Below are 26,261 nucleotides of genomic sequence, written 5' to 3'. Positions count from 1 at the left end.
TACTGTTTCTCTCTGTTTTCTCCGGTCATGTAGCACCATTTTCAACTTTCTACTCCGCACAACGCCTGGCTGTATGCGAGGGCCGTCTCTCCAAGTGTTAAAATAGTTCTCGAGCAAATATTTTGACAGGTCACAGCAGGACAAGTGAAACATTGCTGTAACCGGGGCCCAGCGAGGCAGTGTGCACAATACCAGGAGCCATTTTTAATGATATCAACTACATCTGTGTTTTCCTGCAGCTCCATTGTATCCGCACAACAACTGTACACCCAGGAGTTTTCACTGAATTCCCCTCATGAGGCCTCTCCTCAGGACTGTGGTGGTGTACAGCCTGTGATTGATTCACATCTCCCCTACTCTCTCGTTAGCACTGCTGACCCGTAAGGGCCGTCTTACACCTTTATCACTGCCTCTGAAACCACTCCCTTGCTCACTCTTTCACCCCTCGATAGTTTAGTCTAGTGAGCAATAAATTGAGATGATGGACACTTACAAATCATCATTATTTTGAGTCTGTTGAATTATACATATTGCAGCAGAAAGCTCTTTCTTTTTTTTTTGCTCCATTGAGGGAATCTTTCGTGGCAGTACATACATTTCAATCTCAGGGTTTCAGCACTCAAATATAATGATGGAGGGTAAATGTAGAGCCCTGCAGAGCAAAAACAAAGAGTGATTTTGAAAGTCAATGCAGATTTGACGACCTTGAGCTGTGGCTGGAAACAGGAGCACTTATGTCGCTTCGCCCACACAGGTGAAGCGACATAAGTGCTCCTGTTTTCTGTGAATCCGTTAATCCTGTACTCATAGACTTGATGGGTTCAGAGATTTCCATATTGTTGAACCTGCTTGCGACTGTCAAATTCATCTTTTTTTTCATTTTCATATGAAAATCATTAATCAGTTTATTTTTTTGGTTGGTTTTTTTTTTGCAGTGCATATTGGTCAGACCCACTGCTTTCATTAGTACACATGAATTGTGCAGTCACACACACAGAGCCACAGCACAGATGGCTGTTAACACTCCCATGGATCTTCTACCTTTGTGAAAACTGTCCCTTAGCCATCCACACACACACACACTGCCCTCATTTACCACTCTGTCCTTCCGTTCCTCTCTTTATTCTCGTCCTCTTTCATCTTATGCAGCTTTTACTTTCTATATTTGCACAGTCGTCTGTTTCTCTCATCCTCTTCCTTTAGAAAATCTTTAGCTCTATGCCATCTCTCCTTGCGCCCTTTCATCTCTCAGTCGTTCAGTGTCTTTATCCTCTCCCATGCTGGGAACACAGCTCAGCCGCTACTAGCTCTACAAGGGAGGACGGTGACGGGCTCCGAGTTTATAATTAGTCGTCCTTAAGGGCGCCCTGGCACTGTCCTCTACAGATGGTGGGGACGTTTTCATCCTGCAGGAGCATCAAACACTGGGAGGGGGCAACCAAAAAAACAAAAACAAAAAAAAACGCAGACAAAACACAATAGTAGAAACACAGTACAACTGTTTACTCACTGTAGTTCCAGGTCGTTCTGTTCCTGAGGCAGAAACTTGTAGAGCGCTACATAGGTGTGGATGGAGTGAACTTCAATGCGCTTGGGCACCTGGACACAGGAGACACGGGGAGGGGATGTAGTGAGGCAGAAATACATGCTTCAGGCGGCAAAAACAACAAAAGGTGACAGACTGCACAAGGGGACTAAAAAAGAGGCAGCACCTTGACACTGCTGTCGTCCACAGGAATTTGAGCTTGGGTCTGAGCTTGGCTGCTGCTCTCCTCTTCCTCCTTCTCGATCTCCGGTTCAGGGGCAGGGGCGTCTGGAAAGAGTAAGACGTTTTCTTAGATGGTGCCAGTGAAGCATGCGCCAACACGTGTGCAGTCAGGCATATCATTTTTCAAGGCCAGACACCGTAAATCTCTCTCACACACAGACAGACATGCACAGGTAAACACAACGTACGCATGGACACACATAGGCATGGACGCACAGCACATATGCATATCCACATAGACACACAGCAGTGTTTACCCCCTGTCTCCTGAGTTATCTCTTCCTCCATGCTGCACTGTCTCTGCTGACTCTCCTCACCTCCCTCCCCCTTATCAAAGAAGGAAGAAAATAAAATGTTAGCAACCAGGACCTTAAAAATTGATGTATAATGAAGTGAAACTTGTTCTGCTCTGAATTATTCACACTGCTCACCACACAGATCAGTAGTTATCAGTTTTGTAAAAGGACCTGGATATTTTTGATCTAACGGTATATAGGCCATGTATTTAAAAAAAGTTAGGGGGACTTGCACACAGTTTGTGGGTCAACTACATGTTTAATGAGAGGAACGCAGAGACAAGTATCATCCTTTATGCTCCTCATGGATAATACCCCTGTGATCAATTATAAAACTTTGCAAAGTTTATTGTAGTAGGGGACTTTTAAAGGGAAAGGGAAACTTTTAAAAAAAGTCTTAAAGTGTTTGACATTTTGGGAGTTAGATGAGAAGATCATCACCACTCTTAGCTTAGCTTAGCTTAGTTTAGCTGGAAAGCCAAGAAATAGTCTGACACACAACCCCATATAACGTGTCAAATAGTTTTTTTTAACACTTCAGTCTTTGTAGAACACATGATATAATGTGCAGATTACATAGCTTTAAGGTGCTGGTATGCAGGCTTTTTGTTACCTTTGGAAAGGGTCAAGGCTAGGTGTTTCCCCCTGTTTCCAGTCTTTGTGCTAAGCTAAGCTAACTGTAACTTCATGTTCACTGTACACACATAAGAGTGGTATCCATCTTCTCACCTAAAGCTGCATGTCCACTGCAGGAACTTTACCTAGGAAATGTGTTTCCATCACAGATATTATTGTCACACTATTTGAAAAAGTCCCTGCTTGAAGGATATACTGTCAAAGAGTACAGGAACTTTGGGGGTGGGGCTTGCAGGATTGAGGATTTCTGACTGGTCGAGTCTTCACAGCATTTATTTCAGCTACCATTTTTTATTTTATTTTACAGCTTCAAACCATTTATTTTTTGTTCATTGTACTTCGACACATTGGGGGGTAGATACAGAAGAGATCATACGACACATGGACCAACGATCGTTCTTGTTTAGTTGCACGCAAAAGTGATGTGTGAGGTCACTTTTTCATACTCTGTGGACTAGTTTGAGGGGCTTTAGATGCAAATTGGAAACGCAGACAGTACAACGGGCTAAAGGAGCCTTTTAGTTTCTAGAAAAGAAGTCCTTTGAGTAGAAAAACAGCTCAACCCTCCACCATCAAGTGAAAAGACGTAATAAATTATTTTCTTTAATTGATAGCAACTGGGTGGAGAACTACTACAGAAGTGACATAGAGAGATGGTGGCCTCGGTGCCTGAGATTTAGGTTTAAAACTCATTTTAAAAAAAGTTAAGTAAGCTTTAATGTTGTCTCGCCAGTTCTAATACATTTGTGGATGATTTGTAAGAACTTTACTGCAGATCTGTGAGCGAGGGAGCATCGCGTAGTTCTACAAATGTCTACGTTCTCAGAACTTCACCAGTACGTTGACTTAGCGATCAACATCTTAAAACTTTGCAGATGTCTCCAACTGTCCTCTACCCCCAACCGCCGGGTGATGATGTCATACCAGGCTGCGTGTTGGCGACTCTGACAAACTGCCAAAACTGGACCGGCTCATCTGTGCCAAGGACGTCCCGTAGCGCAAGGCGGCATATACAGGGTCTACACGCATCCTCGCAGCCTCTGAAACCACACACAGACGCTCATAAAACTCATGCACGCACACACTTATAGTTACTTTATTTACAGCTACACATTAAATCAAATTATTCACGGAAAATGACACAGCTCCACACACACGCTGAGTTTACACTGTACATCATTATTATTGTGCCTGGGCCAATCCGGAGGAACCAGAGGGACTAAATATAACTGTAGTAATGCCGTCAGTCCCGGACCAAAGTGACCCACTTTAGATCTGAGAGAGGATGGCAGCCAAAACTTAAGGAGACATCAAGACATTCCAATAAATCTACGCACTTTGGTTTATTTATACATTTACTTATTGGCAGGAGATGTGTCTTGGTTTTAATAGCCGTAATATATCTGGAGCTGCGATTGCGAAGAAAGGGAATGAGAGATGAGATGTAAAATATGGAAATCCTCAGAAAGCCCTCATTGCTGCATTTCAAGCAGACGACAGCGCTCGGCGCTATCGCTGCCGTTCTGAAGTTAGGAATTAGATTTTCTGCAACACCAGTCGAACGAGGGGCGGAATGACTTTTCTGCAGGGTGACATGTGCTGTGTGTGTGTGTGTGTGTGTGTGTGTGTGTTTGCAGGATGAAGTCGTAATGGTTTCATATTGAAGTGATTGCTTCTGTGCATGCTCTCGTCAGATGTATGAAGAATTCAACAGGAATACTAAAGGCAGGAATTATGCAGCAGGAATGTCTTTATTTTGACTGATGTTAGCATTTAGAGGGGATCAAGTTAATTTACACTTTACACTGAATGCAGCAGTGGCATTGACAGAGGTACTGCTGCAAAAGAAAAAGGATTTTATCGCCGGAGAAGAGAGTAAACAGTAGCAAATGCTGTTCAGAGACACTATACAGCCTCTTCTCTATACAAATAATTATGTTTTTATTCATCTCTGACCTTCAGCTTTCTTTTTCGGTACAGAGAGAAGAATTCTATATGTGATGTGATGTGGTTTTTATCAACCTCAAGCTCACTCAGTAACAACCACAGCTTTATGAGTGACTGATATTTATTAATCTAAACATTATCAGAGGTCAAAACTCAAGAAAACAAATAAAACAGAAAAATCAAATCCGTCTTTTTTACTGTAACTGAACACCTAAATACGTCTGATAAATGAAACCATCCATCGCTCACATGGGGCCCTCTTCCTAAAGACAAACAGCTGAATTTATTAATTAAAACAATTTGAGCATTAAGTTTAGCCTTTATATTCAGCAGGATGTGTTCACTGTTCATTGCCACTGTGACCAAAATGACTCCCCTTGCCTGAATTTCAACCATTCCCCTCTGGTCACTCTAGCTAAAACGCATCCTCCATCCAAGTTTCGTGAAATTCCGTTCCATATTTTTTGTGTAATCCTGCTGACAAACCAACCAACCAACCAACCAACCAACCAACCAACAACCAGACCTGGGTTTAAGATCAACTCCTTCAGATATTATTAACAGCTTCATATTAGCCATGCCCATGTCTTAGCCCTGCCCACTTCTGCTTTAAAGCCCTGCCCATTAGTTGAACACATACACATAATGGTGCACTTGCTCATCCCCATAGTCATTAGATTTTAATTGTCTTTGTAAAATTGCAACTTAGTGCACTAACTGTTACGTACTCCACTCCTGCAGCAATTAAGACTCTCAGCCTCATAATTGAGCTTCAATATGACACAATAAAACAGTTTGCCAAAAGGCAAATTACACTCTGCAACGAATCCATCATAAGAATTGCCATCTCATATTAATATGCATAAACACGAGCTCTGTACTTTACCAGGCCCTTTGTTAACAATAATTACGAGGACACTTTGCAATGTGTGACTGTGAGCTTGGCAGGTTGCAATCTCAGCCGGCCCTGGCAGAGTCCCAGGCACCATGGCACGGCGCTCGGGGTGGTGAAGGAGCCGTAGGTTAATTAGACTGTGGTGTAGATTCACGGATTGGACATGAAGTAACAGCATGAGGCGCTGACCCTGATTCAGCGGGGCGCGCGACATGTGAGATGAAAGACTGTTTTACCTGCCAGTGAAAGGTACGGCAGAAAAAAAAGAGCAGCCCCCCCCCCCCCCCCCCCTTCAGAGAGGAGGGTGAAAGGAAGAACAAATTCAGGTACTTTTTAGGCCAGTGGGTCCAAAAACAGTCTTTGCTCACACCGCTGTGTTTTAGCCTTGAGCGGCTTTACTCAACAGGAGACAATAAAGCGACAAGGAAATGTGAAATATAGGTGGATGTGAGAGCTAGTCAGGACTAATCAGAAAAAAACAGGCAGCATGAGTGTTTATCAAGCTTTAAACATGCGAGCTGTGGTGCCGGTTAATAAATTCACACCCTGCATCAGTCCCAGGATATACAGAATAATTCATAAACAGAGATATTAAAACATAAACATTAGAACTTATAAATATTTATCCACATACTTTCAGGGTCCAGACCGTCCGTCAGCCTCCAAGAGAAGCTGAATTTGTTCTTCCTCTTTAAAATTTTCCACTTCACGCTCCTCGGCTGTCAGGTGAGATGGAGGCACTTCGGCTTTTATTACGGTGCACACACAAGCACACACAAAATCCAAAAAGTAACCAAAAGACTAGACAAGAGCGACACCACACACACACACACACACACACAACAAAAAGCACATGGGAAGCATACGTAACAATGCACTCAATCGTCAACACACACACACACACACACACACACACACGGACGCTCATGTTCGCTCACCTTGGCTTGGTTGCACTTCCTTAACGACAGACAATTGGTCGTTGACGAGCATCGGCGAGCTGAAGTTTCGCTTGAACGCTCCGGACTAATGGAGGAGAACAGAGAGCAGAGTTTGTTTTTTTTCAGTGTCCATTACTTCATGTTTAGAGGTTGAGCTGATGGAGGAATCTGTCTCCACTGTCTGATTTTAGGACATTAATGGAGTAATTTGGGAAATTAGTCAGTCAGAAACACATCAGGAGGCGCTGACGGACCAGTGAGGCCGCACGAGCTGAAGTAAAAGAGCCCATTATGGCATTCAACTCCAAAGCAAAGTGTCAGCTCCCCTTTCTGCTAATTATGAAAAATTAATTTGCTCCGTTGTTACGTCACTTGTCTAAACATGGCTCGCACACAAGCGTGGACATGTGATTCTGTGTGCGTGTCCACACAATCGCAATTTCACACTGAATTAAGCACAGTTAGTGTTTTAGCTCAGATATCGGTTCGTCTTTGCCTCGACTTGCAAATGAGCCACTCGCTTTGTCAGACCGCGTTGAAGGGAGAAACATGGCGGATCAAAGCCAGTAAGTGATGCTCAGGTACAGGTCCGATGATATTTTACCTCTCACTGCCCTCATCGTTACCCTAACTCTCCATCCCCTTGTCTTTGTGGCCCTCTTTCAAGCTGCACCCAGAGGTTTTATTTAAAACACAGTGCTCTTAAAATTTTGCAAGTGGCTCTCAGAAGGTCTCGCCTCTTGCTGCATGCTAATGTCCTCTGGCTTACACAAGAGGATAGACACAAAATCTCTGCCTGAGTCATCCCCAATTTACTGCCGGTTGCATTATACTCACAGTCGGCCCTTGTCATTCACCCAGTGTCCAAATTACAAATGCTAGATCTTTGCTTTTGGTCCCAGAGTGGCTGAAATCTTCATTTTTCTCTCACTATTGATTATCTGCATGTTAATCATTATGAGGTTGTGAATAACCACAAAGCCGTTAGTCTTTGGTTATTAATGTGGATTTTTTAGGGCTGTGATGTGATTGCTGTGTTGTAGCCACAGCAGCACCTCACATCTCTTGAGTGGAAGCAGAATCCTGTCCTTTACCATAAGCCTCTATGTGTGGCTGGTATACTAAGGCTGAGTCTGCTTCAGGGCAAGAACGTTCCAGTGTCTGTGTGTTAACAAATATGAAACGCTGAGTTCATGTATCTGCACGACATGTCCCTGACTGATACGAAACTGTAATTATTGAACATTTAGCATTTCGCTCAGCTGCATGAGAATTTCAGTTCAGATCAAATTAATTTCAAAGTGCGGGTAAACTTCAGAGTGATCCAGCGATCCAACCGGTCCAGATTGAAGGGGAATTCACCATGGTAACAGTGTTTCTTACTAATCAAATTGTGATTGCAAGCAAACTGTTTTTTATTGCCTTGTGTTGATATAATGTGGCTATTAAAAATGTCTGGGGCAAATCAGATTAATGGGAGGTCAGACCGGGTCGACATTCTGTCTGAAAATACTCATCATTGTGTGTTTTCTTCCTTTTTTTTTTAGGTGTACGACTTTTTTTGCAGCAAATGTTGGGGTTATAACGAATGTATGTTGCAAACTTGTCAAATAAGTTCACAAAATGCTAATCTAGCCTAAGCCTGCCAGATAAACCTCTCTGTATTTCACAGAACGAAAGAGATTTTAAATCTGGAGTATGTGGCGATTGGTTTGCCTGAACTGCAGCTCAACGGAGCCCATGACGCCACCAGCACAAACAAAAGTTCCCCGCTGCAGGTTAATAGCTTTAACCTGCAGCGGGGAACTTTTGTTTGTGCTGGTGGCGTCATTGTAGCCTCACAATGTACTTGAGATTGAAGCCGCTGTCAAAACCGTTTGTTCAGCAAGCAGCAGGTTAGCTTAGCTTAGCACAAAGACTGGAAACAGCTTGCTATTTTTTTTTTCAGGGTTTATGTAATAGACAAGTTACTGTCTAGGAGCAGCATTGATCTGTGAAGGGGAACTGGATACAGCGTCATAGGCGAGGCCCTGTTGATTCTTATAAAAGCTGTCCTTTAAAAGTGAAGCCAAAAATACACTTTCACGCTATGAAGAAAATGACCCGGAGGAGTTTATACCAGAGAATTTCTAAATGTTATTGGACTGAATGGATCCAATTCTCCTAATGGAATGAGTCATTTCGCAGAGGTTGTGACGCTCAACAAAATAATCGGCCGTTTCGCAGTAGCTTCTTTCATGACGTAACTGCGCGGTTTGCCACGATGTCAAACAGACTTGAAAGCCCGGCACACATCCTGGGGGCTTGGGGAGCAATTGGAAGCAAGGACACCAGGAATTAACTGCTTTACGCCTGGATTTACGACCCCTAAAGTGGCATATTTGTGTCTTTTTACTCCAGTTTTTGAGCTGTTATGCATATTTTGTTACCTTAAACAGTGTCAGACCAGCGGTTTCCTCCTGTTTTCAGTCTTTGTGCTAAACTAAGCTAACTGTCTGCTTGGTGTCGGACGATTCCTTTCAGTACATTTCTTCTATGTATAAGTCAAATTTAGGGCATAAACTGAATATATTCCTGCAACTGGGCGCTCAACGGTAGATATACTTCACCAGAAACTGTCAGCCTAAGTTTCCAATTAACAGTGGACGAACTGGGTAGTTAAAACCCTCCCTGGCTGGACAGTCAAAGATAAAATCCTCTCTAACAGGAAAGATGGTTTCAAATTTAACAAACAAAAAGACAGAAGGGTAACCAAACATTAAGTCAGGAAAGCTACCAATGATATACATGAGCGTGTATTCGTACCTTCCCATGGCACGGCTGCTGCGACAGTTCTGAGGTGCACCACAGGTGAGCAGCCATCTTGCACGTTTTACACCGCAGAGCCTGTTTGGAGTTTCCTGCGGGGAGGGACGGAGATGAGAGAATGAGGGCAGATGACACAGACATGGAGGCAGCCACAGAAAGAAACTCAGCAGGACGCAGCTCCGCAACAGGCAGAAAAGAGCCAGTGAACCAAAGTGGCCTTCAGATCATATGAGCTGGTTTTCTCTCCGCTCACTTAGAGCGGGTAATCAAGAGCTGTCCCGGGTTTGTCAAGCTGGTGCTTCTCACAGTGCCGACAATAACAGCTTCATAATCAACATCTCCTCTTCCAAGATAACCTCAGAGATCGGAAACCAGCTGGAGATATTTTAGCTATAATCGACTTGGCATTGAGCCGTCTTGTTTTTTCATCCTTCTTTTCAAATGATTTCGTGATAAGTAAACTCTTCGTACTGAGATGTTTTCTGCTTGTTTGTGAGGTTACAGAATATTCTGGTTTTTTTTTTCTTTTTTTTAAAAATATAATTAAGGGTCTCTTTTTATCTTACAAACCAAAGATTAATAGATTTGTTGTAGATGACCACATGGACAGCTCTGCTCAGGAGCAGAAACAACAATCAAAATAATTGGATGGCTTGGTACAAAACCCCCCCGCTGCTTTTACTTTGAAGACAAAATGAATTCTGCTCAATCAGCTTAATAAGGAGACAGAAGCTGGACTGTGTCTGGGGACTGCAGAGGAGTGCAGATACAACGAGGTGATACATCACATAAATAAACCCACACTGCATGCAGAAAACCAGCACAGATGCAAACGCAGAGGAGCAGGTTGGGGTCTGTAATCAATCACGGTGACAGGAAGTAGATTTAGCAGAAGTACTAGCAGTGGCTAGCAGTTCATGCAAGCAGCAAATTAGGGATAAAAGCACTCACACATCTGAACCGCATCAATCCCTGTTAATAATCCAATGGTTTTCTCACAGCTATGAACGCTGAGAGCTGCTTTGACTGAAGTCAGGTGTTTTACGATGGTTTCCTCATCTGTCTCAAAGTCTTTTTCTTTGAAGCAAGTGGCTCTATAATGTTCCTGCTACTACGTCTTCAAAGGAGGACATTTTGAGTTAGATTACATGATTTGAAACCACTCAAAAAATTAGGTCTACAATCAGTAGTTGGTTAGCTTTGCCTATCAAAAATGCTAAAAAAAACAGGAGGAGAAAGCTAGCCAAAAGTTGATCTGCTAACCAGCACTTCTTAACCCTACTATCTTAAATGTTTTGACCTAGTGTGTGTAATCTGTTCAAGAGCAGTGTTAGAGCGAAGCTAATCTAACCACCTACTGGCTGTAGCCTTGTATTTAACTGGCAAGTACGCGAGTGGTATTGATTTAGTAAGAAATGATAGAGCACAGCTGCTCTGTTGTTGTGAGTTGTGCTTGGTCAGGCGTGTGTGAGCTGACCAATCAGAGCAGACTGGGTATTCAGGAGGGGCGGGGGCTTAAAGAGACAGGAGCAACAACAGAGCGTTTCATACAGAGGGGGAATACAGCTCTGCAGCGCTGGACAATATGAGAGAACTGATGTGTTTTTTGAGCACTAAAGCCTGTAAACCTGTTCTAGTAGTATCCCGAAATTAAATTAAGAACCTTAAAATGAGGATAATACGTCTCCTCGAGCACAACAGACGATGTTCTCTCCATTAAATGTTCTCCAGTCTGCACCAGATTGAAGGCCACATAAACAAAGAGAAGGAGGCCAGAAAAGTGTAGCTGAAAAAAAGGAAAGATAAAACAGGTAGTAGATTGAACACCTTACCCACTATCATGTGTTTGCAGTGCTGGCAGTTGGTGGGCTTGCGAAAGACGTGGTCCTGGAAACAGTGGTTAATCTGAGGTCGGGGAGGCTTGGTGGGCAGCGATGGAGAAAGGCTGAGAGAGGGGGAGTGGGAGGCGATGGAGGGGTTGGGGCTCAGGGACGGCGAAATGGACGGCGAACGTTCGCCGACAAGAGGAGAGCCAGGCATCAGTGGCGGAGAGGGAGGCGGCGGGTCAGTGATGAAATCCGGGGGCAGGCGGGCGTCGCTGTAGGACCTCTGGAAGAAGTTCTCCACGCTTTTGCTGCGCATGATGGTCTTGAATGACAGCGAGCGCTTTAGTCTCTGGAGCTGCAGACACACATTGACAGAGGCGAGGAGAAAGAGGTTACACTCAGTATAAACACAAGATAAGCAGAACGCTGCGGCACATTTGCGAGCAATAACAAATGTCCAGCACGCCCTCAGGACAACTAAGGCAATATCCCGGCATCCATAAACACAACACTCCACTCCGATCCGTACACCATGGGGAGCGAGGGTGACTCATGAAATGCAATATCACCTCATAAGGAAAGAGCACATTAATAGCAAAGCTATCCGTATGTACCCTTCAGTGGGACCAAGCACATCCTGCACACAGTCTCACTTAACAGGGCAACTTGTGTGTTTGGCCCATGGTGAAACAAGATGAGCGTTTTATCTTTGAAAAACACCCACGGCCATACATTAAAGACTGCTGTTTGTCGTGGTGGCAGGCGGGCTTGTTTCGACCGAAACAGTTTACACAGCATGATCATTTATCAACAGCCTATCTTCAGGAGACTGATGGATGCCTCCTCAGGGCCAAACTCACACGCCTACAATATGAAACAATATCAAATTGAACGCCTCTCTCATGTTTATAGACATAACCAGGCGTGCTTGTATCTTGAAAGCTGTATCCACCAAAAGGGCCTTAAAGAATTGATGGCTGCTGCATTTTTAAAGCCAGACAGGCTACAAAACGTGAACATCAGCGGCTGTCACGCATCTAAGCTCTGCTCTCTGCAGCCATCTACCATTGATTGGCTAGATAAATGCATGTTTCCTGACATTTCCCTCCGGCTCTGTGTACAGATGATGATGCCAGTTTCCCGGGGGGATAGGCGGCCATTTGTTACCCTGACATGCAGTGGCAGGGGGAGAGCAGTGTGAGGGCGTGGCCGTGTCGCAGGGGAAGAATGGATCAACCGATACAGACATGCAGACAGAAAATCAGTAGGCCACAGACACACTGTGTGCACTCGCTCTGTCTGTCTGCCTGTCTGCGCTCCCTCTGCTCAGCGCCAAACATAATCACTTTACAGGGACATGCTGTTTACAGCTCCGCGCGTCGGGGAATAAGATATGAAAACAGTTTGTTTGAGTTTGTGTGTGCGTCTTTGTGAGACCCATGGAGTGAGAGAACGAGCAACAAAAAAGTCTTTGTGTGTAACTGAGAGCAGGTTCTGCGGAGTCCATATGCTTCCTGTTAATCTCTATTATGAATCTCATTTCATCAGATTACTCTGATGAAGACAAAGTAATGCAGACCGATAAATTAGATTATTATTGTAGCTTACAGTGCACAGAACAGTGTTTGGTCTGTTCATTGTACCTAATAAAGGGTTTATAAGTTGAAACTGTATAAATGATACGAACAAGGTGAGGAAATATAGTCAAGGTGCTGTTGCCTGTAGGGAGTGTGCAGTATGTCTCCATTGCTGTCTCCAGATGCTTTGGATAAGTGGACTGGATGAGGTTGTAGAGTGTGTTGTGTGTTGTGTGGATGTGTCTGTTTTTCTGTCCTGGGCCCAGAGATCCTTTACACCTTCCAGTATAGCTCTGTTAAACAAATATTTGTGATATGAGGCGTGTGTCAATTGTATTTTGTTGTACCTTTGTGGAGCACTTTGTTCCTAAATATCTGTCCTCGATTATAACGTCTTTGCCATGGACACAAAGGCACCGGTGGCCGATGCAGTCCTCCATCGTTAATGGCTGACACTCATCGACTACTGAGCCCCGTCGCAACATCTTAATTTAACAGGCCCCAACAAACAGCACAAAAATTAGGGTGTGACAGTTTTTAGAGTTATGTTTCTGCGTCTAGTTAAATATTTACTCATTAAAACCTACTCAAGACACCTGGTTACATTGTTGACAGCAGTTTTTCTTCTCTGCTGTTATTAGCATTTTCTTAGCTTAGTTTCCTCAGTATAGCCAGCTGGCTTACTTTGTTTCAAGCGTCTGAGACTGAACTAAGACGGAGTCTAAGAGCCTTTCAAACGTGGATGTATGGCTGACATATGTATGTATAAACTAATGAACAACTGTTGCTCCTGATGTAACACACTACCTCAAATTCAGAAACAAACACTGTAGTAACAACCTCAGTTCAGTAGACAATGCCCAGCCCTTCTATCCACAAGAAAAAGTTGTTGACTTTGGCAAAAAGCAGCTGATAAAATAATCTCATCAGGTCCATCTGTAGCTGTTCTGGAGGTCACTTATATTCGCAGCCTCCACAGATTTAGGGTTGCACTTCTACAACGCTGTCAGACTAACGATGGACACACAAAGTATTCAACACAGTATGAACTTTTTTTTATTCCGTGCACTCTTCTTACTTGTCAAAACCTGTTTCTTAAATAACCGACAATGAAGTCGACAGTTCTGTCTCAGTGTGTGCTTTGCTAGAAGCAGGTAATGAAGTCTCGAGCTGCAAGCCTCAAGCAGAGACGGAGCAGGCTACCTCACTTCTCTCCAACACCACACCACCATTATTCAGACAAGTCTTTAGCCGAAAATGACGCTGACCTAAAACTTTTTTCACACTCCTTAACGTCTTCAATCATTGACGTGTGAATTGCCGTGCTTCACCTTAAATATGAACATCTACAGTTTTATGACAGCCATTGAACTTCAAAGCCTAAATGAATAATGGTGGAGAGCATTTATGGGAACGGTACAATGCTTTGACACGTGCTTTGTGTGCACAGCGTCACAGTCTGCCGCCGAGCTATCTCAATCAGAGCAGATGAGTGCTGGCACAATAGCTCCAGCTCAAGCACACGTCTCAATTACAGCTAATCTAATCGTCTGTCAGTGTGTGAGCCTAAAAAGCACTCCCATTTGCTTCTATTTGAACATTAGCGGAGAGCGTCACACTTCTGAATCCGAGCCAGTGTGGTACCACGTTCGATTTGGGAACGCAGTCTCCATTCACGTGTGTGAATTTCTCAAATGAATTGTCAGGATGAGCTTTGCTGCAGGTTGCGTTGTATGATCTGCATGTATTATCGATCCCCTGCATTGTCATGACAGTGCCCATCAAATGAAGATGAAACAGTTTTAGTCTACTTTCATTTATTCCTGCAAAGTACTCCAAAAAGCTTTTCACCTGCAGAAAAAAACCCTTCTCCTGAAAGAAACATTTGGGTTTGCTGCCGCACTCTCTCAACAAATTATTCATAAAATTCACAAATGACTCAAAGTGCAATGCAAAATGCATAACGGTGCCCAGATTTACACCTGCGCAGTCAATATTCTTCAAGCAGCAGCAATCACCGCTCCAGATTTTCATCGAGCCGTCTCTGCGGACCTGTAAAAGCCCATAATTCTCACATCTTCGATCCATATACCAACCCCCAAGTCATACACATGTAGGAAACATAAATGTCCCAAAATCAATGCTCCATAGAGGGACAGCAGGGCTTGAGCAGACATAATTCAACTTTAAAGCCTTTATTTTTACCCAATATGTGGCTCTTCTTCCCTCCATCAGAATTTAATGGTCCAACGTATATTGGATGCTACAATCTGTCTAGAGGTCACAAAGCCTGAACAACAAAGGCTCAGTCCTGCTGGGAAAGTGACCATAAATAAAGCTGGTGGCTCTAATATGATTTACTGTGGACTATTTAAGTGGATCACCCACTAGAAAACAACCCTGTAACTTTAGCTGTGAAGGCTGTAAAAGGTCAAAATATATGCTGACTGAAGCTTTACCAGTCTGGAAACACGTGAAAAGGTCTGGTGTGTCTTTCAAAAACCAACAATCAGTCACATCGCTTTATGTAGAGCGTGGCCAGGTGTGCACGGGTGTTACAGCAAGAGAGAGTCGTGCATATTATTTTCTCCGGTTTCCTCCTATTCCCACTGAAGTGTGCCAAACATCTCATCATTGTCAGCATCAGAGGAGAAGAAGAAAAGTCATAGCAGAGATTGTGGAACAAACAACCACTGCTACAGATACCTGCCTCCACTCCATGGTTTTTATCACAGTATCGTATAGTAGTATGAATGTATGTGACCTTTAAGTACAATATTTCACTTTCTTAAGCCGGTAATTTTCATGTTACAATTCTCCCAGGCTTGGTACCCTGCTTTTAAGCGTAGTCAGTCTATAAAAAAGTGTGCACAATTGGGTTTTTCTGCCAGGGTGCACGTCACAGTGTCCGACCTTGTTCCAAGGGAGGATATTTCCGACTTAAGAAGGATAACCGTGCTGTAAAAGACACAGTTTTTGCTGATTCTAGGTCATCGGCGTCACATGCGGTTACACAGGAAATGATCATCCTCAGGTGCATGATATATTTAGGGAACACTGTGTGGCTTCAATTATTTTGGTAATGTAGAATTGAAATAAGGGGATAGAACAGCTGTAATTAAACAGAGGTAAAGGGAAAACCAGAAGATTTTATTAGAGGAGGATAAGAATTCAGTAAGTAAGTAAAAATAACACGTTTCATAAAATCTCTGGGCAAAGCGTGCAAACAGCTTTGGTTATCCTAACAAGGAGCATATTCACCCGGTTTCATCTCCAACCATTTCCCCTCTTGGCCAAAGTTATTATGCCCGGCAGCCCGGCAGATTCCCGCTTTGAGTGTGAGATAAGAGATACATAATCACAGGCTGCTGCCATCACTCTTGCCTTATCGCATGTGAATGTACGCACACACACACACACAGAACGCATAGTCATTCATGCGCTCATACACACTTCTTCTCCCCACTCTCTCTCTGTGATTGTTTAATGGAGGAGAAACTCTGTGAAATAGCAGCGTGGATCACAACCAAAGTGCAGTTTGGCGCCCACATTCTGCCATCGGCCCCATGCCGCTCTGCCCTGGCAACTCATCATCCAGCTATTTTCACTCACCCAATCACTGTTCACACACAAAACCCCCCCCAAGCACGACACAATGGCTGTTAGAAAAACAAATTGGACACTTGGCCTCCTCTCGCCAGCGATACACAAATGCATATACTTCTAGTCTTCCAGTGTCCACCATTTCTACGGCTCACACCTCTCCCCCTGGTGTCACATCAATAAACATCACAGCAGTGGAGGTGTTACATTAATTAATGAAGACCTTGGCCCACTTCGGCCTCCCTCCTCGACTTACTCCCTCGCTCACGTCACTCAAATCCCGGTCATAGAGAGTGAAGTGATTGCTAATAAGACGTGTGGTGAACTTAGACGTGGGGGTGGATTCAAAGAGAACTCGGCGTTGAGCTTTGTAGTTCAGAAATGACAGCGTCGACACATCAGCCATGTGTAACCTGTAGATCATCAGCAGCACTTCAGTATTCACCAAGCTTGGGGGAATGCAGGTGACGGCAATTAGTGCTGTCTGGTGTAAACATGTTCATTATGAAACCAAACCTCTTATATGAATAAATGATAAGTCTTCCTGATCCAGTATTAAGCGCTGAACACACTTTCTTTCCTTAAAGTGCAGCCGGATGCCTTGTAGCATATCTGCTACTCTGTTCAGCTTTTCCTGCGCTTCATCTTTAAATAGCTTAAGAGAGACTTTCATGAGGGGTCTGCTTTGGTTAGTGACTGTAGCAATAGCGCAGTCTCGAGGATAAAGGTCTTTATTTAACGTTTCAGAAAACCACTGACCAAAACAGGTATTTTAAGCCAAAACATGAAGATTTGGTCAACCACTGGTGTACTGAAAAAATATTTTGATGGATTTCCATGGAATTTTCCAGATGCATTCTTGGACCCCAAGAGGAAGAATCTCAATGGCAATCCCCTTGCAATTTGTTGTGCATCATCAGCCAGTCAACCTTTTCACTTTTTCTTTGCATTAGCATTTAGCTTATAGCAGCATAGCATAGCTGCACAGCCTCACAGAGCAGCTAGCATGTCTTTGTACTTGTATTTGTTGCTGTTCAAACATAATTAATTCTTTATCAGTATTGTTTATATATATATAAACAATACTGATAGAAAAATTATACAATTGCACAGTAGACTTTTGTAAAACTATAACAGAATATCATAATATCAGCACAATATGATTCACTGAGTATAAATGATGATATTGAATTATTGCCGCACTCTCACAGCATATAATTGCAGATTCGCACTTTATTTCCATTCGGGGACCTCTCTCTATCTCCTTCATGTCTGCTCACACAGTGTAGTCGTGGATATTTAATAAAAATGACAAATGAAGAAAACACCAACACTATTTAAAAACTGCTAAAACCATTTCACAGTCACATTTCTGAATTAAGTCTCCATCACACAACATGCTGTTTTAAAGTGTTAGCACAAGGCACTGGAGTGAAATAAAACAGCTGCACTTGGCCACAAACTGTAAAGTGTATTACTACTTGTCCTCATTCAGCTTTGGAGCTGCAACAAATTCTCATTTTCACACTGTAGGCAATGACAGTCACCTCTTATCACTCAATGGGCTGTGTGTGTGCTTGAGTGCTCCCGTCGACGAAGGAAGATTGGGTGAAGAATCCAAAGGTGACACGTGGGTGAATTGTCACACTGTAGGCAAGCTGACGAATGGGCCAATCACCCATATGGTGAAGGTTATAATTCCAAGTCGTTATATCTCCGTGATTGGATTGTTTCATGTACTCACCTTGGAGCAAAAAAAAGGTTTACCTGCACTTCTATCAGACAAATGTGTCACCAGCCTTGACAGTTCAACAAGTTCTCAACAAAGAGCGACACTACCGGCTGGTGATTGCTGCTCAGGCATCTCATCTGTTCCATCGCTCACATTTCTACCACCCTTGGCAATAGACCAAAATACATCGGAGTCAGGGACAAAGTCCATGCTTCCTCTCCTCCTAATCCCCTGGAACTGTTTTCCTCTGCTCCCAATTCCCGATATTCATCTCTACAGGAAACTTACTGCCGGTGGATTCCAGGGAGCATGTGTTATCAGAGCGAGTCCCTCCCTCTCTCCCCGTCATCCTTATCTAATTAAAAACACCATGGACTCATGGCTACGTGTCTGATTAGATTCCTTCAAAAATTACACCCTGTGGCTGATTTCTTTTTAATTTTAAGAATGGTCTGGATTACGTGTATAAAATAGTTACGGGGGGAAGGATTTTCAATCTCAACCCAATCACCAGAATACATTTAGTAAATGTACTTCATATTTCTGCACACTTATCTATGTTCAGTTTTCAACTGTATGTATTGACAACTGTGGTTACCGTCTGGTTAGGCTGAGGGGGCAAAAACAGCTTGGTTCTATCGTCACAAACACGAAGGAAAATTACAAAAGTATCCAGTGGGGTCACAACTACAAATATTGAAATGCCATCTTTGAACAGTGCTCTCTTGCTTGAAAGACATCTCTCCCAGCCTAACCATGTCATCCGAACAAGATATGACACATATTGCAGAAATGTTAATATATCATGTATGTAAAATTTCACGTGTCCTTTGTTTTTCAGATAGTGCAGTGCCAACATTAGCGGGCTGATCACACAGAGCTGCGTCACTAGAAACGCATTACCAGCAAAACCATCTTTGCTATGGTTAGGTGTGCCTGGCGTGTGCTCCTCTCTTGAGCTGCTTTCAAGGGTTGCTGCGGATTTCTGAACTTTTCCAATAAACTAATAAGCTTGTGGGGAATGTAACAAGAAGGAGTTGTTAGATGAAGAGCTGCAGGCGAAAGGCTGCACACCTCCAACTTCTCAGTGAGGTAACCGACTCCCTTTACCTCATTTATGACAACAAACCCTTTGCCAACATCTTTTCGGTGAACTCTCCCTACTCTTGTCATGTAAGTGAAGTGTTACTCCTGCTACTGGTGTGCTGCGTCTCTGCTGCCGCACAGAGCAGATGAGTTTGTAATTGTACCATCCGTCATCTGACTAGGTATTGATTAAAAAAGCAAAACCACGGTGGGGGCGAGTGAGGGCAAGTAATGTGATAAGAGTATGCCGAACACTCTGTAAAACTATTAACACCAACCACCGCGGCAAGCCTGCTGTGTGACGCGTTGTTCAAGTTTTCCGAAGTTTAAATACATGCTTCTTTGGCCACAACCTGCTTTTCAAAGGCGTTTCTGAAGCAGCCGTGCCTGCATGTAGCGACGAGCTTCTGTGTGGGTCAGGGCCTTTTTCTGGCGACTGACATTAACTTCAATATTCTCCTACAAGATTCCATAATAGACTCCTATGTGTTGCAAGATCAAACTGACCCTCCAGTGGCACAGAGCTATTGAATCCTGAGCACTGAAAGGAAGTTCAAAAGTTGAAACAATTAACCTTTCATTTGAATTGCAAACACCTATTAGCGCGCGAGGGCTGAAGGTTAAAGTGAAATCTATTCCCACACGGGGCGCTGGAATCCACCCAGCGCAGCCTCAATCGATCGGGAGAGCAGAGGAGAGATGAGGAACCAGGCTGGTGATTCAATGGTCAGCGCAATTAGTTTGTGGTATAAATGTTTCTGATGTGGTGAAGCCGCAGCTGATGAATCATATGAATACCAATCAGTCCCGCTTGGCACTAGATAACGGCCAGTATCTCCAGTAGCAGCTGGTGAGGAGTGGGGAACTGGAGCTAACCGCGGTGGACAGAGAGTGGTGATAAAATGTCTCGCAACAATGCCGACTGTTGCTTCTCACAGAGGAAATCAAACATTTAAACCAAGCGTGGAGCCACTCGGCCGGTGATGTGTTTGACTGTTTTGCGCAGGAGTGTCACTTTGCTGCAAACATGTCCACGCTACTGCATGTGTGTGTGTGGGTGGCGAGAGGAGGCATGGGGTGGAGACAAAGACTCGTTCTGAGGGAAAGTTGTATCAAGTGTTTGGGCCTAATGAATCAAGGGGTCTTAAAAGCCTTCCATTAAAACAGCAGACACAGAGAAAGCTTTCACGGCTCCGGCACTTGGAGGCCAGCCCCCGAGGACTTTGTTTATACCGTCATGTCAGCAAATTAAAATGAATCATAAGTACACATTGTAAGGGCATTTCAGGCTCAGCCATGGATACACTGTACGGTAACCGAAACTAGTTCTACACATCAGGCACAAAATGCTCCTATGGAAAAAACGTGGCTGTAATATAAAGTGTGAGCGCGGCAGAAAAAGTAGGACTGTCAGTCTGACACGCGCTTTTCTGATAAGCAGTCACTGCAACAATTCTTGTAAATGTAAATCCTTCTCATTTAAATGCACGTCATGAATGAATACCAAACATAAATCCTCCTTCCTGTGTGTGTGTGTGTTTGTTTGTGTGTGTGTGTGGAGGAAGTAGGTTTGGAGAGGCAAAAAAAGAGAGAGGGAGGGAGGGGAGACAGAGTGACATCAGACCCTACGTGTGAGGTTACACCTAGTGACGCAGTCATGATGAATACAACTGCAACTGTAAAGTGTCGTCATCAGTATTACATAGGCTGGTGGAAAAATACCGCAAAAGATACTAAACTGCAGGTGAAAAACACTGAAGAATCTCTCCTCTCGTTTATGACTGAGTGTCTTATTTCTCCTCTTCAAGGAGATTCGACTGTTCAGTGCAGGAGAGCTCAGACAGAGACGAGCGTGCTGACTTGAAAGCTCAAAACTGTTGGTACTTGCCTTGGATGACATCGGTTGGATGGACATGGTGCTTGGAGAGCGCTGGAGCTCCGACTCGCTCTCCATCTCGTTGTTCTCGGTCATCATTGATATAGGTGATGTGGAAAGAAGAAGGGGGAAAAAAAAGTTTTAACTCCTCAAAATGTGTCCAGTCGTTAGGAGATCTCCGGCTTTAGCCATACAGAAGCTCGACAAAGTGTGGCACATCCACATCAAAGGGATCTGTGCGCGCTGCGAGGTGGACGCCTTATGGCCATTGGCTCTCCAAAGCACACACCAGTTGCAAGCTTATGACTGAACGGTATCTGAACACACACACACACACACACACACACACACACCAGATGTTTCTGTCTCGCTCATGTCATGCAAGGACAAAGCATTCAGAGGGAGGTTGAGCCTCGCGTATCGCCCCTTGATGCGCACGGACAGCTCCAATATGGCACAATTCCGCCCGACAGCAGCCAGAAAAAATTAAATAGAATGAAAAAATAGATGAAATCAGTAAAACATCGATATGAAAATATCAGCTTATGATGCTAAGATCCAAATAAACCGCGTGCTCTGGAAGGCGCTGGTGTAAATCCAAGGCGAACTGTGCATCTCGCCACGGCACAGACTTGAATTTAAGCGCAAGCTGAGGCACGCCTCCCCGTGCGTCCGAGGCGCATGATTGGGGCAATTTTTACAACTCTGCCAGGATCCATTTAGACCAACTCAGGATGCACGGTCGTGGGCGGGAGTTCATTTTGAACCCAAATATAGAACAGCTCGCAATTTTACAAACAGAGGGCTGATTCTCTCTTTGAGGGGATGAGAGCACACAATAAAAGCAGGATGTTCCCTGAAGCTGCCCAGCGCACCTGTTTAATTCCGCTGATCTACATTAATGCTGCAAGTTCCGAGGAGCCATGTGATGATAATATCTGGCATTTATTAAAAATTACATGTAGGCTTCCACAGATACAAGTAGACCACTTTATATAAAATATATGTAGAAGGTTTAAGAGGTTTAAATCACTGTACAGCCACCAAATACATCAGGGAAAATGCAATATCACATAAAAACAACATAAAGTAAAATGTCATTATTATGAATAGATGTCAGAGGAGTAATGAAAAATCTCAGTGGAGTACGGAGGAACCTATTTGATGAAGCTGCTGGAAGAGTCATTTTCTGCTGTGGCAGAAAAATGACCCATATGAGACGAGCTGGACTACTTTCATCTCGAGGTTTGGAGGAAATAGCTTTCAGCCAGGCTTCTACTGTGCTATCATTTGTTCCTTGTCATTTTCCACCTGGCTGCTAAAGCACCGAATTCAGAAGCTGTAGCTACCTCTTGAGGAAAGGGGTCCTTGAGGGCTCTGTGCCAAGTTCTTGTCAACTTTTACAGACAAGCGATAGACTTCTGACAGGAAACATCACAAACTGGTAGGGCACCCAGAGCACCACTGGTACCCATCTACAGAGCATCAGTGATATCGGAGAGGTGAGGTGTCTACACAGCCTGAACCCATCCCGGTTCACCCTGCTGCCGTCTGGCAAAAGCTACAGAAGTATCCGCTGCCATACCACCAGACTATGGACCATTAAACTGGAATGGCACTCAATAGAAAACATACCTCTGCCAAGGCCCCTCTTGTACTCACTCATAGACACATCCAAATACGGCAGATCAAGAAAAATCCTGAATCCTTTATTTCAGATCCACAAGTTAACAGAGTCTATTCTTGGCCCAGACCCCTCCTCCATCCAAGTTTTGTGGACATCGATTTTATAGTTTTTGTGTAATCCTGCTGACAAACCAACCAACCATCAAACTTACACAGGTGAAAAGATAAACTCCATGGGGGAGGTAATAATAGCGAAATCACCTCGATCATAGAACTAGTTAAAGCAGGAGTCTCACAGCCTGAGGGGGAAAAAAAGCTGCTCCGTAGTCTGGTGGTGTGGCAGCAGATACTAGTGTATCTCTCACCAGGTGGCAGCAGGTCGGACAGACTGACAATTGGGTTGCTGTTGGTGGCATGCAATCTCATTTCCTGCCTGGGTTTCTAGTGACTGCACCACGTACCCTACATTTCAGATAAAAGAGAAAGAAGCAATAAGGTTGTGTTCACAGCCGCTGATTTTTGTATCACCGTAATGAAGGTAGAAGACCGGGAGTGTATTTCAAATTAGGTTCTGCGCTAATTCAAAGTGTGACACGGGGAGGAAAGACTTCTGAATGTGATTACAGTTTTTTTTTTCTCTCTCTGCACTGCATTATTTCACCTAACCAAACATCAAAGTTTGCTCTAAGCTGTCAGAGAGTCTTTGGGCGTGGGTGTGTTTGAGAAAAGAGGCAAGACAAAAAAAGAGAGAGAGAAAGAGAGAGAGAGAGAGCTTTTGTTATCACATTAATTATTGCTTCACTCAGAGCCATGGGCACGGCAGATAGAGCAGGGAACAAAAGCCAAGTCAAAAGTTTTCCGTGGCGTGTAGCTGTGTGGCTCTGCTGTCAAAAATAAACAGAAACACAATGTCTTCGTGGTGCGGTGTGTGCAGCGAGCTGTGATCTGATCCGTCTGTCTTCCAACACAGAAAACACGGAACAGTTGAGAGAACTGCTGAAGGAGGGAACACACACACACACACACACACACACACCCATACATTCAAATCTCTCCCTCTGAGCCACCCTCCTTTCATCCTCCATGTTATACCCCAGGTGGTGGAACAAGGCTGCTAAAAATGAACATTAAAACAGGAGAGGAAACACATTGATCTCTCTGTGATTTAGAGACGGGGGGGGGGGGGGGGACGACGGCGGTAGGATGAGATGAAGAAAATGAGTCCCATGCGGCACTGAGACAGTTCCCAGCCATGACAGCGGTCGTCATGGTGCAGTCACAGGACCAGACCTCTATTCACTCTGCACAGAAATTGATCCTGATTGTTCATATGTGATTTCGCCCCACAGATATATAGCCACTTGAACGTAGGCAGCTTCCCATGGAGCATCTATCAATGTCTCAATCCATCAAAAAGCCACAGTAAAACAACACATGCACGTCAGATGAAAGCTCAACTGAATTTTCCACCAAACTACCACTACGTGTGATCAGTGTCAAGTAGAATTGTTTTAATAAGATCGCTGACGTTTCTTATTATTCTCAGACAAACCTTCAAAAGTAATTTTGCTTGATTTCATCACTCACTTATATTGTCAGTGTGATAGGAAAGGATCTCCTCCTACGTCAATATATGTACCAATGTGCACCTAACTATTGTTCAAAAAGCAAAAAACACTGTATTTAAGCCTCTGAAGTTTGATTTTAAATTACTGTCAGGGACATCTTTTCACAGTTTCAGTAACAGCAAAAGCCTTACCATGAGTGTGTTTTGATTCTGCTTCCCTGACCAGGAACTTTGCCCTGGTGAACTGGAGGAAAAAGAAAGAAATCACAACATCTGATATAACGCAATTTTTACAAACACTGCAAAGTGGTGGTTTGAAAGAAAAGTGGAGATAATACAACACAAACAGCAATAACGCTTGGACTGACCGTAAAATAATTGAAAAAGAAAAACACAGTTCTCCTTCTCGTGCCCACAACGAGCAGCTGCAGAAAGAGCTTCGTCCAGGTGTTTGGATGTCAAATGTTTTCAGTGTTGGACTTCAGTAGGAAAAAAACAGATGTTAAGAATAAAGTTAAAGCAGCTACAAGGATCATTGTTAGTTGAGTTTTGCTACCCCAGTGGACAGAAGTGGTACACACACCACCGCCAACTGTATTAAGATCTTGATCTGGTTGTGTATTAGCTTTGGATACAATTGACAGACAGACTCAAACATGTTCATTGATGCTATTTTACTTTCATAAACAGCTGTTTGCAGGATGCATGGCGTAGGTGAGGTAATGCATCGGTTTGTGGCTCTGCAAGATCAGTAACTGTAATATGACAATTGTGAAACAAAGTAAACTTTGATTCATTTTATTTTCAAGACTCTTAAATTCATCCTCAGCACTCTATAAAACAACATTATGTAAATTATACATATGTTTATACTGTATACTAAATTTGATTATTGGACTTCAATCAACAAAACTGATATTTATAACTTTTCTGATTATGGAAATCAGATGGCAGATAAAATATATCAATTAATTAACTTAGTTATCTAATAGCTGGAGTGGAGTAAAATTTGAATATTTGCCTCCAAACTGTGGTCGAGGGGAAGTAGCAGAAAATGGAAATACCCACGTACAAACACCGATGGAATGTAATAAAGTACATTTTATCGAGTACTAGACATAAGTTTTCATTTTCAGGTAAGGTTTGGAGGCACATTTTGTGCTTTTCACTCCACTTCATTCATTTAATAACTTTAGTCACTGGTAATTTCAGATTGCTTGCTGCATCAGGGCAAAATGAATGCATTGTTAAATTAACTTAACACCAATTACAATAATCAGACAAATGCTGAATATCTGATCATTAAGAATAACAATTTTTTTTTCTTTCTTCTTTTGGGTTTAGTTGTTTGAAATGTTGTTTATTGGTCCTTGTTGTAAAACTGAAAAGGATTAAATGTATTCTAAAAAAAAAGAACTACATAGAAACAGCCAGTCTTCATGCTGATCGTCTCGTTTGCTTATGTAGGTCATGAAGGGGCATCAGTATTAAATTCGGACTGTTCCTTGTAGTGATCGCCAAATTCCAGTTCAGCTGCTTGTGCCTGGGCTCACTGTCACACTTTCAATGGCTCACTGCGACACTTGAATGCAGCAGAGCAATCATTAATGTTAATAGTAACACCTGTGCCTTTCCTGCAGTATAGCCCAATTTACTTCAATTATTCAGAATATGGATTACAGGCCTGTGTTGCTTTGTGTTTGGAAGAGGCTGAATTCTCCTTCGAGAACAAGCAATTCCTTCAATCTTCTGATTCCTTTCATTCAAAAATAATCAGTGTGTTCCAGCCTGGGAGCTGGTAGTTTGCCCCTTTTGCTCCTGACTGAAGGAAATCAATTAGTCTCACTGAACAGCTGATAGGTCCCGAAAGCTACAACCAGCTGAGCTCTGGAATCAGGAGGAGGACTGATTACAACTGGCTCAATGCTGCCATCTGCTGCTCCAACAATGCCTCACAACCATTACCTATCAGAGTTCAACACCAGAGAGAAAACCAGACAAGTCTTAATAATATAGGTATATATTTATTCATACGTACATATTCATTTATATCGGTTAATTGTAAAAAAAAAAAAAAAAA

At 43.3% G+C, this 26,261-nt stretch overlaps 1 protein-coding gene across 2 annotated transcripts in view; it reads right to left on the bottom strand.

The window, feature by feature from the left end:
- The window catches only part of LOC115576333 (SH3 and cysteine-rich domain-containing protein 2-like), a 28,429-nt gene extending 6,750 nt beyond the window's left edge, over nt 1-21,679 (bottom strand). Inside the window, exons 1-8 of one of the 2 annotated variants that reach the window (XM_030408886.1) lie at nt 21,001-21,676; nt 11,121-11,469; nt 9,286-9,380; nt 6,481-6,565; nt 3,625-3,740; nt 2,026-2,095; nt 1,713-1,813; nt 1,511-1,599 (exon numbers count right to left, since the gene is read on the bottom strand). In XM_030408886.1, the coding sequence (XP_030264746.1) occupies nt 1,511-1,599; nt 1,713-1,813; nt 2,026-2,095; nt 3,625-3,740; nt 6,481-6,565; nt 9,286-9,380; nt 11,121-11,469; nt 21,001-21,087 (992 nt within the window). In that variant the 5' untranslated portion in view covers nt 21,088-21,676. Of the gene's footprint in view, nt 1-1,510; nt 1,600-1,712; nt 1,814-2,025; nt 2,096-3,624; nt 3,741-6,480; nt 6,566-9,285; nt 9,381-11,120; nt 11,470-21,000 lie in introns of both variants that reach the window. The other variant, XM_030408887.1, reaches the window with a different exon arrangement.
- Nucleotides 21,680-26,261: the final 4,582 nt, after the last annotated feature.

This window comes from Sparus aurata, chromosome 23 (assembly GCF_900880675.1).
Source record: "Sparus aurata chromosome 23, fSpaAur1.1, whole genome shotgun sequence".
Taxonomy (NCBI): Eukaryota; Metazoa; Chordata; class Actinopteri; order Spariformes; family Sparidae; genus Sparus; species Sparus aurata.
Note: the sequence above shows the minus strand (reverse complement) of the source record. Positions and strands in the feature narration are given on the sequence as shown.